Source organism: Hyla sarda, chromosome 4 (genome assembly GCF_029499605.1).
Source record: "Hyla sarda isolate aHylSar1 chromosome 4, aHylSar1.hap1, whole genome shotgun sequence".
NCBI lineage: Eukaryota > Metazoa > Chordata > Amphibia > Anura > Hylidae > Hyla > Hyla sarda.
Genome location: NC_079192.1, coordinates 411,900,421 through 411,922,464, shown reverse-complemented (window position 1 = coordinate 411,922,464; position 22,044 = coordinate 411,900,421). Strand labels below are relative to the sequence as shown.

Genomic DNA, 22,044 nt, shown 5'->3' with positions numbered 1-22,044 from the left:
AAGTCAATGGTAAAAAAAAATGTTCTGCTTGAAATCGTTTCTGCACAGAATTTGCTCGAAATTTGTGCAGAATTTCTGCAAAAATTTTGCGCAAATTCCGTATGGAGACTATTTCAAGCAGAATTTTTTTTACCATTGACTTCTTCTAGCGGAACGGAATTCTGCGAGCGGAATTTACAAAAACAAATCAATAAATAAATTTAAAAAAAAGGGGAATTCCAATTGGTGGTTGTAGTCCAGAAAAAAGAAAAAAGAAAAAAATACATTTTCCTCCTATATTCTACGATTTTCGTAAAAAATTTGCGCAAATTTTGTGCCAAAAAAAAAAACACGTAAATTCCGCGGCAAAAATTTTTAAGCCAGGATTCCTTTGCGATTCCTCAGTGTGAACGCACCCTAAGGTGCCGAATTGTTCGTGTGAGGTGTCATGTGACCTCCCTAAAGGCTGGTTGCCGGGCAGTGGTGGAGACATTTGGACAGTGTTTGGGTTCCCCGCCTCACGTGCTGCATTCCTGACTCATTCCAGATGTGTGAGGGGAAAAAAAATAAAAAAATCTCTGCTCCAGTCATAAGTCAAGACAAGTACAAGCAGCCTCAGAGATCCCAGGAGCCGACTACTGGAGCTGCACCCGGGAGCCAGGGAAGAACCCCGACCCCACAGTCTGCCCAGGTCAACCCACCACAGGTCATGTACCTCCAGACCTGCCTCCTCCTGCTACTCTACAGCCATGTGGAGGCCAACGTCACCCGCAGCAAGTGGCACCGAGGTAGGAGAGCATGGCACCCTATCTATTTAAAGCAGTGTTTCCCAACCAGGGTGCCTCCAGCTGTTGCAAAACTACAACTCCCAGCATGCCCGGACAGCCGTAGGCTGTCCGGGCATGCTGGGAGTTGTAGTTTTGCGACACCTCAACTGGTGCCAGAAAGTTAAACAGATTTGTAATTTGTAAAATTGTCCTTCCAGTACTTATTAGCAGCTGTATGCTACAGAGGAAATTCTTTTCTTTTTTGAATTTCTTTTTTGTCTTGTCCACAGTGCTCTCTGCTGACACCTCTGTCCTTGTCAGGAACTGTCCAGAGCAGAAGAAAATGCTTATAGCAAACCTATGCTGCTCCGGACAGTTCCTGACACGGACAGAGGTGTCAGCAGAGAGCACTGTGGACAAGACAAGTGCTACGGCTGTCCGGGAATGCTGAGAGTTGTAGTTTTGCAACACCTCAACTGGTGCCAGAAAGTTAAACAGATTTGTAATTTACTTCTATTTAAAAAAAAAAAAAAATTGTCCTTCCAGTACTTATTAGCAGCTGTATGCTACAGAAGAAATTCTTTTCTTTTTGGAATTTCTTTTTTGTCTTGTCCACAGTGCTCTCTGCTGACACCTCTGTCCGTGTCAGGAACTGTCCAGAGCAGTAGAAAATGCTTATAGCAAACCTATGCTGCTCTGGACAGTTCCTGACACGGACAGAGGTGTCAGCAGAGAGCACTGTGGACAAGACAAAAAATAAAGAAAAAAGAAAAGAATTTCCTCTGTAGTATACAGCTGCTAAAAATGACTGGAAAGATTAAGATTTTTAAATAGAAGTAATTTACAAATCTGTTTAACTTTCTGGCGCCAGTTCTTAAAAAAAAAAAAAAAAAAAAAAAATGTTTTCCACCGGAGTACCCCTTTAATAGTCTTCAACATTGTATACCTGGTGAAAACCTGCATAGACCTCATACTTCTCGCCGGCTGAGGGTTTGTTACAATTACATCTAGTCTGGACAACTATTTCCAAGGGGAAAAGACATCAGCAGCCCTACAAATCTCTATTTTACCCCTGATAGTTTGTTACAATGTATCAGAGCAGGTGAAATGTATCAGTGGGGAGTTCCGACTGTTTTGCTCACAGAGATTTTGCTACACCGTACACATTCAGCACTGCTACACAGGACAAATTCGCCTGTATGCGCCGTACACATTCAGCTCTGCTACATAGGACATATTCACCTGCACGCACCGTACACATTCAGCTCTGCTACATAGGACAAATTCACCTGCACGCACTGTACACATTCAGCTCTACTACATAGGACAAATTCACCTGCACGCACCTTACACATTCAGCTCTGCTACATAGGACAAATTCACCTGCACCCACCTTACACATTCAGCTCTGCTACATAGGACAAATTCATCTGCACGCACCTTAACCATTCAGCTCTGCTACATAGGACAAATTCATCTGCACGCACTGTACACATTCAGCTCTGCTACATAGGACAAATTCACCTGCACGCACTGTACACATTCAGCTCTACTACATAGGACAAATTCACCTGCACGCACCTTACACATTCAGCTCTGCTACATAGGACAAATTCACCTGCACCCACCTTACACATTCAGCTCTGCTACATAGGACAAATTCATCTGCACGCACCTTAACCATTCAGCTCTGCTACATAGGACAAATTCATCTGCACGCACCGTACACATTCAGCACTGCTACATAGGACAAATTCACCTGCACCCACCTTACACATTCAGCTCTGCTACATAGGACATATTCACCTGCATGCACCGTACACATTCAGCTCTGCTACATAGGACAAATTCACCTGCACCCACCTTACACATTCAGCTCTGCTACATAGGAGAAATTCCTCTGCACGCACTGTACACATTCAGCTCTGCTACATCTGACACATTTAGCCTTCCTCAATAGGACAAATTCGTCTGCACCACACCTTACACATTCAGCTCTGCTATATTTAACACATTTAGCTCTCCTACATAGGACACATTCATTTGCACGCAACTTACACAGTCAGCTCTGCTACATCTGACACATTTAGCCTTCCTCAATAGGACAAATTCTTCTGCACTACACCTTACACATTCAGCTCCAGTACACCTTACACATTCAGCTCCACTATACCTTACACATTCAGCTCCACTACACCTTACACATTCAGCTCCACTACACCTTACACATTCAGCTCTACTACACCTGACACATTCAGCTCCACTACACGTTACACATTCAGCCTTACTACACCTGACACATTCTGCTCTACTACACTTTACACATTCAGCTCCACTACACCTTACACATTCAGCTCCACTACACCTGACACATTCTGCTCTACTACACCTGACACATTCAGCTCCACTACACCTGACACATTCAGCTCCACTACACCTTACACATTCAGCTCCACTACACCTTACACATTCAGCTCCACTACACCTTACACATTCAGCTCCACTACACCTTACACATTCAGCTCCACTACACCTGACACATTCAGCTCCACTACACCTTACACATTCAGCTCCACTACACCTGACACATTCAGCTCTACTACACCTTACACATTCAGCTCCACTACACCTTACACATTCAGCTCCACTACACCTTACACATTCAGCTCCACTACACCTTACACATTCAGCTCCACTACACCTTACACATTCAGCTCCACTACACCTTACACATTCAGCTCCACTACACCTGACACATTCAGATCTACTACACCTTACACATTCAGCACCACTACACCTGACACATTCAGCTCCACTACACCTTACACATTCAGCTCCACTACACCTTACACATTCAGCTCCACTACACCTTACACATTCAGCTCCACTACACCTGACACATTCAGCTCCACTACACCTTACAAATTCAGCTCCACTACACCTGACACATTCAGCTCCACTACACCTTACACATTCAGCTCCACTACACTACACCTGACACATTCAGCTCTACTACACCTGACACATTCAGCTCCACTACACCTTACACATTCAGCTCCACTACACCTTACACATTCAGCTCCACTACACCTTACACATTCAGCTCCACTACACCTTACACATTCAGCTCTACTACACCTGACACATTCAGCTCTACTACACCTTACACATTCAGCTCCACTACACCTTACACATTCAGCTCCACTACACCTTACACATTCAGCTCCACTACACCTTACACATTCAGCTCCACTACACCTTACACATTCAGCTCTACTACACCTGACACATTCAGCTCTACTACACCTGACACATTCAGCTCCACTTCACCTGACACATTCAGCTCCACTACACCTGACACATTCAGCTCTACTACACCTGACACATTCAGCTCTACTACACCTGACACATTCAGCTCTACTACACCTTACTACACCTTTAGCTCTCCTTAGCTACCCCTGACAACTACATCTCTGCTACATAGAACAATTTTAGCTATTGCTAAACCTGACACATTCAGCTCTGCTGCATAGGACACATTCACCTCTGCTCCACCAGACACGGTCAGTTCCACATACACACGAAAAACTCACCTGTAACACATCCCCCAATATTTATCTCCACTACATCTCACACATTCAGCTCTGCACAGGACAAATTCAGCTCTACTACATAGAACAATTGCATCTTTCCTACTTCTAACCTTCAACTCTGCTATATCTCTATAATGTTTGTGAGTGGCAACCAATATGGCTACTATTACAGTCACACAGCTTTCTTTGAACTCTGCCACATAACCAGGAACATCTGACAACACAGCTTTTCCAGCTCGTCGCCCATAATATTTTAACACGTTTACAGATGTAGCAGAGATGACTTTGTCCTTCCTGGTCATAGCACAATATATCAATTCTGGATTTCCATAGAGATTAGAATAAAACTTTCTACATAATTTTAGCTCCTAATTATAAACATTACAAACCGCGCATTCAGCTCTGCTACATCTGTCTGTATATGTCAGGAATTCCAGAAGCCTGTGCTGATAATCCCCGGCTTTATTTTAACAAACACACTTTTCTTGCTGTTAGGCGGACGGCAGCTGGGGGGGGGGGATGCTGTGTAACTTGCCTACTATAGCAGAGTTGTATGCCATGCAGTCTCCTGGGAAAGCTGAGTGACCATGATTTTGGGCACTGAAATTATTGTTATAAGTGGGTGTTGCAGCCCAGAATTTAAAGGGGAATTTTTTCCACGAAAAAAAAAACTTTTTTATATATATCAACTGGCTCTAGAAAGTTAAAGGGGTACTCCGCCCCTAGACATCTTATCCCCTATCCAAAGGATAGGGGATAAGATGTCAGATCGCGGGGGTCCCGCTGCTGGGGACCCCGGGATCTCGGCTGCAGCACCCACCTCAATGGCTTCCGGCAACGCTGGAGGCTTCGGATCCTGACCACTCGAGCGAAAGAGCATGACATCACGGCTCCGCCCCTGTGTGACATCGCGCCCCGCCCCTCAATGCAAGTCTATGGGAGGGGGCGTGACGGCCGTCACGCCCCCTCCCATAGGCTTGCATTGAGGGGGCGGTGCGTGACATCACACGTGGCAGAGCCGTGACGTAACGCTCCGGCCCCGTGATCGACAGTAATCAGACCCGGAGCGAACACGCTCCGGGGACGGATTTTAACGGGGTGCAGCGTGCAAGATCACGGGGGTCCCCAGCGGCGGGACCCCCGCGATCAGGCATCTTTTCCCTTATCCTTTGGATAGGGGATAAGATGTCTAAGCGCCGGAGTACCCCTTTAAACAGTTTTGTAAATTACTTCTATTAAAAAAATCTTAATCCTTCCAATAAATATCAGCTGCTGAAGTTGAGTTGTTCTTTTCTGTCTGGGAACAGTGCTCTCTGCTGACATCTCTGCTTGTCTCGGGAACTGCACAGAGTAGAAGAGGTTTGCTATGGGGGATTTGCTTCGACTCTGGACAGTTCCCGAGACGGGTGTCAGCAGGGAGCACTTAGAGAGAAAAGAGCGACTCAACTTCAGCAGCTCATAAGTACTGAAAGGATTAAGATTTTTTAATAAAAGTAATTTACAAATCTGTTTAACTTTCTGAAGCCAGTTGATTTATTTAAAAAAAAAGAAAAAAAGAAAGTTTTGTCCTGGATAACCCCTTTAACGCTAGACTTTACATGTAGGTATCCAGAAGAAACTGTTCCATAACAAACTCAGCTCTGCTGCATCTACTCAAATCCTAATTCTTTGGATTCACTTTATTCATTCCTTTATTCCCAGCCAAGCGTCAGCTGGAACGCTGGGTTCATATAACTCGCTGACATGAAGTTGGGGCCGACCTGGATGATTAGTTTTACAGAGAGAATTTTGGGAATGAGCGAATCCTGTCTGTGCCATGCGACTACGCAACCCCCCGCCCCTTCATGGACCCTTCTACTGTAAACAGGGTTGCAACATTTAAGAATAGAGGGACAAAATAAAATGCCCGGTACCTATTAGACCTTATACATCCATACTAGAGATGAGCGAACTTACAGTAAATTCGATTCGTCACAAACTTCTCGGCTCGGCAGTTGATGACTTATCCTGCGTAAATTAGCTCAGCTTTCTGGTGCTCCGGTGGGCTGGAAAAGGTGGATACAGTCCTAGGAAAGAATCTCCTAGGAATGTATCCACCTTTTCCAGCCCACCGGAGCACCAGAAAGCTGAACTAATTTATGCAGGAAAAGTCATCAACTGCCGAGCCGAGAAGTTTGTGACGAATCGAATTTACTGTAAGTTCGCTCATCTCTAATCCATACGTTACACAGACAGTCTAATGATTTCAAATCACAATTGTGTAATACCCTGTATCTCCTGTGGGGGCACTGCAGGAAAATTTAGCATTTGATGCAAGGTTCCCCCACTGATCCCCCATTAAGCACCCTGCCTATATCTGGAAGGTCTAGAACAGTGGTCTTTAATCTCCAGACCTCCAGATGTTTCAAAACTATAACTCCCAGCATGCCCGGACAGCCGTTGGCTGTCCGGGCATGCTGGGAGTTATAGTTTTGCAACATCTGGAGGTCTGCAGATTAAAGACCACTGTTCTAGAACATCCATATGACAGACCGTTGATTTCAAATCAGAATTGTGTAATACCCTGTATCTCCTGTGGAGGCACTGCAGGAAAATGTAGCATTTGATGCAAGGTTCCCCTACTGATCCCCCATTAAGCACCCTGCCTATATCTGGAGGGTCTAGAACATCCAGGTATTACACAGACAGACCATTGATTTCAATTGGCTTTGTGTAATACCTTGTTTCTCCTGTGGGGGCACTGCAGGGAAATTAAACACTTGCCTCCCAAAGATCCCCATGAAGCCCCCAGTTTCTTTCTGGAGGACCTATAACATTTATACATTATGCAGACAGACCACTGATTTCAATTAGAATTGTGTAATATCCCATTTCTCCTGTGGGGGCACTGCAAGAAAACACATACTGGAAGGTGTCATCACATTCCTGCCATAAAGCACCCTGTCTCCTTCTGGAGGACCTAGAACACCCATGTTTTCTGCAGACAGCCTAACAATTTAAATAGGAATTGTGTAATTCCTTATTACTCCTGTGGGGGCACTGCAGAAAAACTGAACACTTACTGGTAGGTTTCCCTACAGATCACAAAAACATTTAAACAAAAACGTAAGCTGTAAGCTCGGCAAATATCATATAGAATTGTGTAATACCCTGTATCTCCTGTGGAGGCACTGCAGGAAAATGTAGCATTTGATGCAAGGTTCCCCTACTGATCGCCCATTAAGCACCCTGCCTATATCTGGAAGGTCTAGAACATCCGTGTATTACAAAGACAGACCATTGATTTCAATTGGCTTTGTGTAATACCTTGTTTCTCCTGTGGGGGCACTGCAGGGAAATTAAACACTTGCCTCCCAAAGATCCTCATTAAGCCCCCAGTTTCTTTCTGGAGGACCTATAACATTTATACATTATGCAGACAGACCACTGATTTCAATTAGAATTGTGTAATATCCCATTTCTCCTGTGGGGGCACTGCAAGAAAACACATACTGGAAGGTGTCATCACATTCCCGCCATAAAGCACCCTGTCTCCTTCTGGAGGACCTAGAACACCCATGTTTTCTGCAGACAGCCCAACAATTTAAATAGGAATTGTGTAATTCCTTATTACTCCTGTGGGGGCACTGCAGAAAAACTGAACACTTACTGGTAGGTTTCCCTACAGATCACAAAAACATTTAAACAAAAACATAAGCTGTAAGCTCGGCAAATATCATATAGAACTAATATATATTCATTCACAATTCATCAGTAGTGCAGTCAGACGTTCTCAGGGGGTCCAGTAGGCGCTACACGTGGCCCCTCACACCGTATGACCTCACTGTATGACCTCACGGTATGACCTCGCTGTATGACCTCACTGTATGACCTCACCGTATGACCTCACTGTATGACCTCACGGTATGACCACACGGTATGACCTCACTGTATGACCACACGGTATGACCACACGGTATGACCTCACTGTATGTCCTCACTGTATGACCTCACGGTATGACCACACGGTATGACCTCACTGTATGTCCTCACGATATAACCTCACTGTATGACCTCACTGTATGACCACACGGTATTACCTCACTGTATGACCTCACGGTATGACCACACGGTATGACCTCACTGTATGTCCTCACGATATAACCTCACTGTATGACCTCACTGTATGACCACACGGTATGACCTCACTGTATGACCTCACGATATAACCTCACTGTATGACCACACGGTATCACCTCACTGTATGACCTCACTGTATGACCACACGGTATTACCTCACTGACCTCACTGTATGACCACACGGTATTACCTCACTGACCTCACTGTATGACCTCACGGTATTACCTCACTGTATGACCTCATTGTATGTCCTCACTGTATCACCTCACTGTATGACCTCACTGTATGACCACACGGTATTACCTCACTGACCTCACTGTATGACCACACGGTATTACCTCACTGATCTCACTGTATGACCTCACTGTATGTCCTCACTGTATCACCTCACTGTATGACCTCACTGTATGACCACACGGTATTACCTCACTGACCTCACTGTATGACCTCACGGTATTACCTCACTGTATGACCTCACTGTATGACCTCACTGTATGACCTCACGGTATTACCTCACTGTATGACCTCACTGTATGACCACACGGTATGACCTCACTGTATGACCACATGGTATGACCTCACCGTATGGCCACACGGTATGACCACACGGTATGACCACATGGTATGACCTCACGGTATGACCTCACTGTATGACCTCACGGTATGTCCTCACTGTATGACCTCACTGTATGACCACATGGTATGACCTCACTGTATGACCTCACCGTATGACCACACGGCATGACCACACGGTATGACCTCACTGTATGACCACACGGTATGACCTCACAGTATGACCTCACTGTATGACCACACGGTATGACCTCACTGTATGACCTCACCGTATGACCACACGGTATGACCACACGGTATGACCTCACTGTATGACCACATGATATGACCTCACTGTATGACCTCCCCGTATGACCACATGGTATGACCTCACTGTATGACCACACGGTATGACCTCACGGTATGACCTCACTGTATGACCTCATTGTATGACCTCACCATATGACCTCACCGTATGACCTCACTGTATGACCACACGGTATGACCTCACTGTATGACCTCACGGTATGACCTCACTGTATGACCTCATTGTATGACCTCACTGTATGACCTCACTGTATGATCACACGGTATGACCTCACTGTATGACCTCATTGTATGACCACACGGTATTACCTCACTGTATGACCACACAGTATGACCTCACTGTATGACCTCATTGTATGACCACACGGTATTACCTCACTGTATGACCTCACTGTATGACCACACGGTATTACCTCACTGTATGACCTCATTGTATGACCACACGGTATTACCTCACTGTATGACCACACGGTATGACCTCACTGTATGACCTCATTGTATGATCACACGGTATTACCTCACAGTATGACCTCACTGTATGACCACACGGTATTACCTCACTGTATGACCTCATTGTATGACCTCACTGTATGACCTCACCGTATGACCTCATTGTATGAGCTCACTGCAGGTAATGTTTATATATAAGTCGGCAGCTGCTCCAAGACAGGTCTGGTCTGTATATGATGCAGTGTGTGCTGTATGTGGGTGTGAGGGGGCTCACAGTATGCAGTATAAGTATGGAGGCAAAGTATTATTACTATACAGCATTTATATAATACACATACATCACCTATATAATACACATACATCACCTATATAATACACATATAGCACTTATATAATACACATACTGTACTCCTATAATACACATACAGTACTCATATAATACACATACAGTACTCATATAATACACATACATCACCTATATAATACACATACATCACCTATATAATACACATACATCACCTATATAATACACATACAGTACTCATATAATACACATACATCACCTATATAATACACATACAGTACTCATATAATACACATACAGTACTCATATAATACACATACATCACCTATATAATACACATACAGTACTCATATAATACACATACATCACCTATATAATACACATACAGCACTTATATAATACACATACTGTACTCCTATAATACACATACAGTACTCATATAATACACATACATCACCTATATAATACACATACAGTACTCATATAATACACATACATCACTTATATAATACACATACATCACTTATATAATACACATACAGTACTCATATAATACACATACATCACCTATATAATACACATACAGTACTCATATAATACACATACATCACCTATATAATACACATACATCACTTATATAATACACATACATCACCTATATACTACACATACATCACCTATATAATACACATACATCACCTATATAATACACATACATCACTTATATAATACACATACATCACCTATATAATACACATACATCACCTATATAATACACATACATCACTTATATAATACACATACATCACCCATATAATACACATACATCACCTATATAATACACATACATCACCTATATAATACACATACATCACCTATATAATACACAAACATCACCTATATAATACACATACATCACCTATATAATACACATACAGTACTCATATAATACACATACATCACCTATATAATACACATACAGCACTTATATAATACACATACAGTACTCATATAATACACATACATCACCTATATAATACACATACATCACCTATATAATACACATACATATACTATATAATACACATACATCACCTATATAATACACATACAGCACTTATATAATACACATACAGCACTTATATAATACACATACTGTACTCCTATAATACACATACATCACCTATATAATACACATACAGTACTCATATAATACACATACAGTACTCATATAATACACATACATCACCTATATAATACACATACAGTACTCATATAATACACATGCATCACCTATATAATACACATACATCACCTATATAATACACATACATCACTTATATAATACACATACATCACCTATATAATACACATACATCACCTATATAATACACATACATCACCTATATAATACACATACAGCACTTATATAATACACATACATCACTCATATAATACACATACATCACCTATATAATACACATACATCACCTATATAATACACATACATCACCTATATAATACACATACAGCACTTATATAATACACATACATCACTCATATAATACACATACATCACCTATATAATACACATACATCACCTATATAATACACATACATCACTTATATAATACACATACAGCACTTATATAATACACATACTGTACTCCTATAATACACATACAGTACTCATATAATACACATACATCACCTATATAATACACATACAGCACTTATATAATACACATACATCACCTATATAATACACATACATCACCTGTATAATACACATACAGTACTCATATAATACACATACTTCACTTATATAATACACATACAGTACTCATATAATACACATACTTCACTTATATAATACACATACAGCCCTTATATAATACACATGCATCACCTATATAATACACATACAGCACTTATATAATACACATACATCACCTATATAATACACATACATCGCCTATATAATACACATACAGCACTTATATAATACACATACATCACCTATATAATACACATACAGCACTTATATAATACACATACATCACTTATATAATACACATACATCACTTATATAATACACATACATCACTTATATAATACACATACTGTACTCCTATAATACACATACAGTACTCATATAATACACAGACATCACCTATATAATACACATACATCACCTATATAATACACATACATCACCTATATAATACACATACAGTACTTATATAATACACATACAGTACTTATATAATACACATACATCACCTATATAATACACATACATCACCTATATAATACACATACATCACCTATATAATACACATACATATACTATATAATACACATACATCACCTATATAATACACATACAGCACCTATATAATACACATACATCACCTATATAATACACATACAGTACTCATATAATACACATACATCACCTATATAATACACATACATCACTGATATAATACACATACATCACCTATATAATACACATACATCACCTATATAATACACATACATCACTTATATAATACACATACAGTACTCATATAATACACATACATCACCTATATAATACACATACAGCCCTTATATAATACACATACATCACCTATATAATACACATACATCACCTATATAATACACATACAGCACTTATATAATACACATACTGTACTCCTATAATACACATACATCACCTATATAATACACATACAGCATTTATATAATACACATACATCACCTATATAATACACATACATCACCTATATAATACACATACATCACCTATATAATACACATACAGCACTTATATAATACACATACATCACTTATATAATACACATACATCACCTATATAATACACATACATCACCTATATAATACACATACAGCACTTATATAATACACATACAGCACTTATATAATACACATACAGCACTTATATAATACACATACTGTACTCCTATAATACACATACAGTACTCATATAATACACATACATCACCTATATAATACACATACATCACCTATATAATACACATACAGCACTTATATAATACACATACAGCACTTATATAATACACATACTGTACTCCTATAATACACATACAGTACTCATATAATACACATACATCACCTATATAATACACATACATCACCTATATAATACACATACATCACCTATATAATACACATACAGTACTTATATAATACACATACATCACCTATATAATACACATACATCACCTATATAATACACATACTATATAATACACATACAGCACCTATATAATACACATACATCACCTATATAATACACATACATCACCTATATAATACACATACAGTACTTATATAATACACATACATCACCTATATAATACACATACATCACCTATATAATACACATACAGCACTTATATAATACACATACATCACCTATATAATACACATACAGTACTTATATAATACACATACATCACCTATATAATACACATACATCACCTATATAATACACATACATATACTATATAATACACATACAGCACCTATATAATACACATACATCACCTATATAATACACATACAGCACTTATATAATACACATACATCACCTATATAATACACATACAGTACTCATATAATACACATACATCACCTATATAATACACATACATCACTGATATAATACACATACATCACCTATATAATACACATACATCACCTATATAATACACATACAGCACCTATATAATACACATACATCACCTATATAATACACATACAGCACTTATATAATACACATACATCACCTATATAATACACATACAGTACTCATATAATACACATACATCACCTATATAATACACATACATCACTGATATAATACACATACATCACCTATATAATACACATACATCACCTATATAATACACATACATCACTTATATAATACACATACATCACCTGTATAATACACATACATCCCTTATATAATACACATACATCCCTTATATAATACACATACATCACCTATATAATACACATACATCACCTATATAATACACATACATCACCTATATAATACACATACAGCACTTATATAATACACATACAGCACTTATATAATACACATACATCACCTATATAATACACATACATCACCTATATAATACACATACAGCACTTATATAATACACATACATCACCTATATAATACACATACAGCACTTATATAATACACATACATCACTTATATAATACACATACATCACCTATATAATACACATACATCACCTATATAATACACATACAGCACTTATATAATACACATACAGCACTTATATAATACACATACAGCACTTATATAATACACATACTGTACTCCTATAATACACATACAGTACTCATATAATACACATACATCACCTATATAATACACATACATCACCTATATAATACACATACATCACCTATATAATACACATACAGTACTTATATAATACACATACATCACCTATATAATACACATACAGTACTCATATAATACACATACAGTACTCATATAATACACATACATCACCTATATAATACACATACAGTACTCATATAATACACATACATCACCTATATAATACACATACAGCACTTATATAATACACATACTGTACTCCTATAATACACATACAGTACTCATATAATACACATACATCACCTATATAATACACATGCATCACCTATATAATACACATACATCACCTATATAATACACATACATCACCTATATAATACACATACATATACTATATAATACACATACAGCACCTATATAATACACATACATAACCTATATAATACACATACAGCACTTATATAATACACATACATCACCTATATAATACACATACATCACCTATATAATACACATACATCACTTATATAATACACATACATCACTTATATAATACACATACATCACCTATATAATACACATACATCACCTATATAATACACATACATCACTTATATAATACACATACAGTACTCATATAATACACATACATCACCTATATAATACACATACAGCCCTTATATAATACACATACATCACCTATATAATACACATACAGCACTTATATAATACACATACATCACCTATATAATACACATACATCACCTATATAATACACATACATCACCTACAGTGGGGATCAAAAGTTTGGGCACCCCAGGTAAAAATTTGTATTAATGTGCATAAAGAAGCCAAGGAAAGATGGAAAAATCTCCAAAAGGCATAAAATTACAGATTAGACATTCTTATAATATGTCAACAAAAGTTAGATTTCATTTCCATCATTTACACTTTCAAAATAACAGAAAAAATGGCGTCTGCAAAAGTTTGGGCACCCTGCAGAATTTATAGCATGCACTGCCCCCTTTGCAAAGCTGAGACCTGCCAGTGTCATGGATTGTTCTCAACCATCATCTGGGAAGACCAGGTGATGTCAATCTCAAAGGTTTTAAATGCCCAGACTCATCTGACCTTGCCCCAACAATCAGCACCATGGGTTCTTCTAAGCAGTTGTCCAGAAATCTGAAACTGAAAATAGTTGACGCTCACAAAGCTGGAGAAGACTATAAGAAGATAGCAAAACGTTTTCAGATGTCAATATCCTCTGTTCGGAATGTAATTAAGAAATGGCAGTCATCAGGAACAGTGGAAGTTAAAGCAAGATCTGGAAGACCAAGAAAAATATCAGACAGAACAGCTCGCAGTATTGTGAGAAAAACTATTCAAAAGCCACGTTTGACTGCACAATCCCTCCAGAAAGATCTGGCAGACACTGGAGTTGTGGTACACTATTCCACTATAAAGAGATACTTGTACAAATATGGTCTTCATGGAAGAGTCATCAGATGAAAACCTCTTCTACGTCCTCACCACAAAAATCAGCGTTTGAACTTTGCAAATGAACATATAGACAAGCCTGATGCATTTTGGAAACAAGTTCTGTGGACCGATGAGGTTAAAACTGAACCATTTGGCCGGAATGAGCAAAGGTACGTTTGGAGAAGAAGGGGAACAGAATTTAATGAAAAGAACCTCTGTCCAACTGTTAAGTATGCGGGTGGATCAATCATGCTTTGGGGTTGTATTGCAGCCAGTGGCACAGGGAACATCTCACAAGTAGAAGGAAAAATTAATTCAAAAACCTGAAGTTAAAGAGAGGATGGCTCCTACAAATGGATAAAGATCCTAAACACACGAATCCACGGGGGATTACATCAAGAGGCGTAAACTGAAGGTTTTCCCATGGCCTTCACAATCTCCTGACCTCAACATAACTGAAAATCTATGGATAGACCTTAAAAGAGCAGTGTGTGACAGACAGCCCAGAAATCTCAAAGAACTGGAAGACTTTTGTAAGGAAGAATGGGCAAAGATACCTCAAACAAGAATTGAAAGACTCTTGGCTGGCTACAAAAAGCGTTTGCAAGCTGTGATACCTGCCAAAGGGGGCAGTACAAGATATTAACTCTGCAGATGCCATTTTTTGTTTTCTGTTATTTTGAAAGTGTAAATAATGGAAATAAAATCTAACTTTTGTTGACATATTATAAGAATGTCTAATCTGTAATTTGATGCCTTTTGGAGATTTTTCCATCTTTCCTTGGCTTCTTTATGCACATTAATACAAATTTTTACCTGGAGTGCCCAAACCTTTGATCCCCACTGTATATAATACACATACAGCACTTGTACAATATACACAGCCCCTATATAATACACATACAGAACTTATATTATACATATGTAGCATTCCACCGTAAACATACAACTCATATAGAACCAATATAATACATATACAGAACCCATATAGTACACATAAACCATCCATATATTACCCATTTTGTAGACATACAACCCTCATACAATAAACATACAGTACTCATATAATATACATTATACAGCACGCTAAAGATAATCAGTATGTATACAGTCACATACAACATCCCCACTATAAACATACAAAACCTATACGCTGTAGTTCCCATACATCACATACACCATACAGTCACATACAACACACACAATATAAATATACAAAACCTATACGCTGTAGTTCCCATACATCACATACACCATACAGTCACATACAACACCCCCACTATAAACATACAAAACCTATACGCTGTAGTTCCCATACATCACATACTCCATACAGTCACATACAACACCCCCACTATAAACATACAAAACCTATACGCTGTAGTTCCCATACATCACATACACCATACAGTCACATACAACATCCCCACTATAAACATACAAAACCTATACACTGTAGTTCCCATACATCACATACACCATACAGTCACATACAACACACACAATATAAATATACAAAACCTATACGCTGTAGTTCCCATACATCACATACACCATACCCCTTAATTCACACCCCTACCCCTTAATTCCCTGGTTGAACTTGATGGACATATGTCTTTTTTCGACCGTACTAACTATGTAACTATGTAACTATGTAACCATACAGTCACATACAAAACCCCACTATAAACATACAAAACCTATACACTGTAGTTCCCATACATCACATACACCATACAGTCACATACAACACCCCACTATAAACATACAAAACCTATACACTGTAGTTCCCATACATCACATACACCATACAGTCACATACAACACCCCCACTGTAAACATACAAAACCTATACGCTGTAGTTCCCATACATCACATACTCCATACAGTCACATACAACACACACAATATAAATATACAAAACCTATACGCTGGAGTTCCCATACATCACATACACTATACAGTATACACATAATACCCCTTCCACATCTCTACAATATGCATTAAGTACTCACACAGAACGCAGTTACTTTATACCGCACTATTCATAAAAAGCACAATACACTTAAAGCACCGTTATCACACAGATACAAGGTACATACAATACTCATACAATGCCTACACCAATATACACAGATCCCATACAGTCCACTTATAGCACTGACACAGTACCCTATCATTATCCATATATACTCCATACAGCTCCCATACATGAGCTCCATAAGAAGTACTGATGTATGAGAACCTGTTGTGATGAGAACTCGTATAGAACCTAATACGGTCCCATAGGATTCCACGTGGCAGAGATTTTTTCATCTCTAAATTGTTTTCAAAACCTTCTCACCAATTCAAAATTTATCTGCAGCTTCTGCCAAAAATCCTGTTTTTCCTTCTTTGAGTTCAATGTCCTGAGCTACACGTGATATGTCTAGTCCAGGAGGGACTGGCACGGCATATAACTAAAGGGGTCTGTATTATGGGCCAGGTTGGGCTACAGGAATTGAGAGATGCTCACTTGTTTTTAGATAAATATTGATAAGAGGGAATGAACTATTGAGGTGGTGAAAGAAGAAGGGTGGTGTGGTCCTCAAGCCCTGGAGAAGTAGAGTGGTGTGGTCCTCAAGCCTTGGAGAAGTAGAGTGGTGTGGTCCTCAAGCCTTGGAGAGGTAGAATGGTGTGGTCCCAAAGCCTTGGAGAAGTAGAGTGGTGTGGTCCTCAATAGTGTTGAGCGGCATAGGCCATATTCGAATTCGCGAATATTCGCGAATATATGGACGAATATTCGTCATATATTCGCGAATATTCGCATATTCGCTATATCCTCGTTTTATTTTCGCATATGCGAATATTCGCGTATGCGAAAATTTTCAGATGTGAAAATTAGTATATACAAAATTAGCATAAGGTAAAATTCGCATATACGAATATTCGCATATGCGAATTTTCGCACGCCAGTCTCACACAGTAGTATTAGAGCCTTCTTTACACCACACAAGCTGGAAGCAGAGAGGGGTGATCACTGTGATGTGTACTGTGAAGAAAAAAAAAAAAAAAAAAAAAAAAACGAATATTCGTAATTACGAATATATAGCGCGAAATTCGCGAAATTCGCGAATTCGCGAATATGCGATATTCGCGAATAATATTCGAATTGCGAATATTCGCGAGCAACACTAGTCCTCAAGCCTTGGAGAAGTAGAGTGGTGTGGTCCTCAAGCCTTGGAGAAGTAAAATGGTGTGGTCCTCAAGCCTTGGAGAAGTAGAGTGGTGTGGTCCTCAAGCCTTGGAAAAGTAGAGTGGTGTGGTCCTCAAGCCTTGGAAAAGTAGAGTGGTGTGGTCCTCAAACCTTGGAGAGGTAGAGTGGTGTGGTCCTCAAGCCTTGGAGAGGTAAAGTGGTGTGATCCTCAAGCCTTGGAGAGGTAGAGTGGTGTGATCATCAAGTCTTAAAGAATAAGAGTTGGCTGTTTATCAAGTCTCAAAGATGTAGAGTGGTGTGGTCCTCAAGCCTTAAAGAATAAGAGTGGGTTGGTAATCAAGTCTCGAAGATGTAGAATGGTCCTCAAGCTTTGAAAAAGAAGAGTGTCCTGGTCCTCAAAACTTGATGAAGAAGAGTGTCCTGGTCCTCAAAACTTGATGAAGAAGAGTAGTATGATCCTCAAACATTGATATAGAAGAATGGCGTGGTCCTCAAACCTTGATGAAGAAGACTGTCATGGTCCTCAAACATTTATATAGAAGAATGTTGTGGTCCTCAAACCTTAATAAAGAGGATTAGTGTGGTACTTAAGCCTTGATGAAGAAAAGTGGCATGGTCCTCAAACCTTGATGAAAAGTAGTGTGGTCCTCAAGCCTTTAAAATAAATGGTGCGGTCTTCATACTTTAACGAAGAGTGCTGTGTTCCTCTTGAAGAAGAGTGGTGTATCCCTCAATCACCACCAAGATAAGTGTCCTCAAGCCTTAAAAAGGAAGCCTTTTAGTACTCAAGTCTAGAATAAAGAGTGGTGGGACCCTCAAACCTAGAAGATGAAAAGAGTCCTCAAGCCTTGGGGAAGAACAATAATTTGGTCCTCAAAATAGAATTCTTTGGTTCTCAGGCCTTAAAGATAGTTCTATTGTCCTGATGGAGGACCTCACTTGGACCTTACACGTGATCTACGTCATAATGTATAGAGTATTTATTTGAATATTGAAATGGATTTGTGATGTCCCAGTACCAGATATGGTCCCGTACAGTACTTAGGCCCTGTCAGGTTGAGTCCCTCTGTGTCCTAGGGGCTCTCCTGCAGTGTCTCCCCCATTGTGTTATCTGTATATTAGATGTATTAGGTATAAAGGACCTTTGAGTTAGTCACATGATTTTGTTGTCACATGTTTGTTACCTAGAGAGCACCAGCTAACCAGGTGACCGGCAGCTTGACCTTTTTGCTTCTTGCTCAGCCCCCCTTTATAAGAGGGGCGGCCATTACAATCTCTCTCTTATCACTCCTGCTCAGATACAGTAAAGACCAGACGTCTCAGAGCCAGTGTCCAGCACATCTGGAGGCCTCAAGCCACCTACAGCCACATGTCAGTAAGTCAAGTCATCTATGTCTGCTATCACTATCTGTAGTCAGCGTGGCTGAGTTGAAGTCTGTCCAAACACTGCAAGTCCCAGCAAGCTGCGAGGTCCCCTGTGTTATTGGCCACCTCTCTGGGATCCTGGCCTAGCTGTAAAGACTATTACCATCTGTCTACCTCAGTAAAGCTATTGTTAACCCTGACCTGGTCTTGGACTCTTATTACCCTGCCCAACCTAGGGATAGCGGATCTACCTTTGGGTGGTTACCGGGAAAACCACACCCTGGGGTCACGAACATTTAGGGATTAATACCATCTGCCCCTGGGCTACAACATCTGCCCCATACACCTCAACCACAGATTCATGTCAGATGACAGGTCGTATGATGTCATCACCTTATTGTACCCCATCCTCACATGTGCTAGGTGGTCTATGGGCCACCAAGTCTTTGCAGTCCCTATAGTCCCACCACCACCACCACCATATGTCATCTCACATGTACATCCATATGTTGATGTATTGCCTCTCTATAACGTGCGCTGTCTGCAGACAGATGATGATATATAGTCCAGGCTCCACATTTATCAGTATTATCATTGGTCACAATAACCTCTAGGAAACCATTAAATTGCTGGCGTCACGTGACCTCCCTTTCCAAGTAAGTTGAATTAAGCCGCTGCAGGTTTCCATGTGGATCGTGTTCCCTCCATGCTTGTGAAGTCTCCTGATCAAAGGCTCAGTATGACGGAGATTCATTGGAAGTGTAATGTACGTGCATATGTAGGGCACATGTGCTGACCAGTCCATGGATCTTCAGGACGGAGCCAATCATTACTATAATACAACATACATCAGTGTTCCCCAACCTGAGACTCTCCAGCTGTTGAAAAACTTTAAAGGGGTACTCCGGTGAAAAACTTTTCTTTTTTTTTAAATCAACTGGTGCCAGAAAGTTAAACAGATTTGTAAATTACTTCTATAAAAAAAAAAAAAATCTTAATCCTTCCAGTACTTAACAGCTGCTGTATACTACAGAGGAAATGCATTTCTTTTTGGATTTCTCTTCTGTCACGACCTCAGTGCTCTCTGCTGACCTCTGCTGTCCATTTTAGGAACTGTCCAGAGCAGCTTATGTTTGCTATGGGGATTTTCTCCTGCTCTGGACAGTTCCTAAAATGGACAGAGATGTCAGCAGAGAGCACTGTGGTCGTGACAGAAGAGAAATCCAAAAATAAAAGCATTTCCTCTGTAGCATACAGACACTAATAAGTACTGGAAGGATTAAGATTTTTATTTTTTTATTTTTTTAATAGAAGTAATTTACAAATCTGTTTAACTTTCTGGCCCCAGTTGATTTAAAGAAAAAAAGTTTTCCACCGGAGTACCCCTTTAACTCCCAGCATGCCCCCATGTAACTAGGGTTGCCACCTTTCTTGCAATTATATACCGGCCGTGCTAATTAGCATAATTAATTATA

General features: G+C 39.5%; 1 protein-coding gene across 1 annotated transcript in view; it reads left to right on the top strand.

Annotated features, from left to right (window-relative positions):
* The first annotated feature begins 526 nt into the window (after positions 1 to 526).
* The window catches only part of FAM180A (family with sequence similarity 180 member A), a 46,637-nt gene continuing 25,119 nt past the window's right edge, over positions 527 to 22,044 (top strand). Inside the window, exon 1 of the mRNA XM_056569941.1 lies at positions 527 to 767. Coding sequence (XP_056425916.1) covers positions 527 to 767 — 241 coding nt within the window. The remainder of the gene's footprint in view (positions 768 to 22,044) is intronic.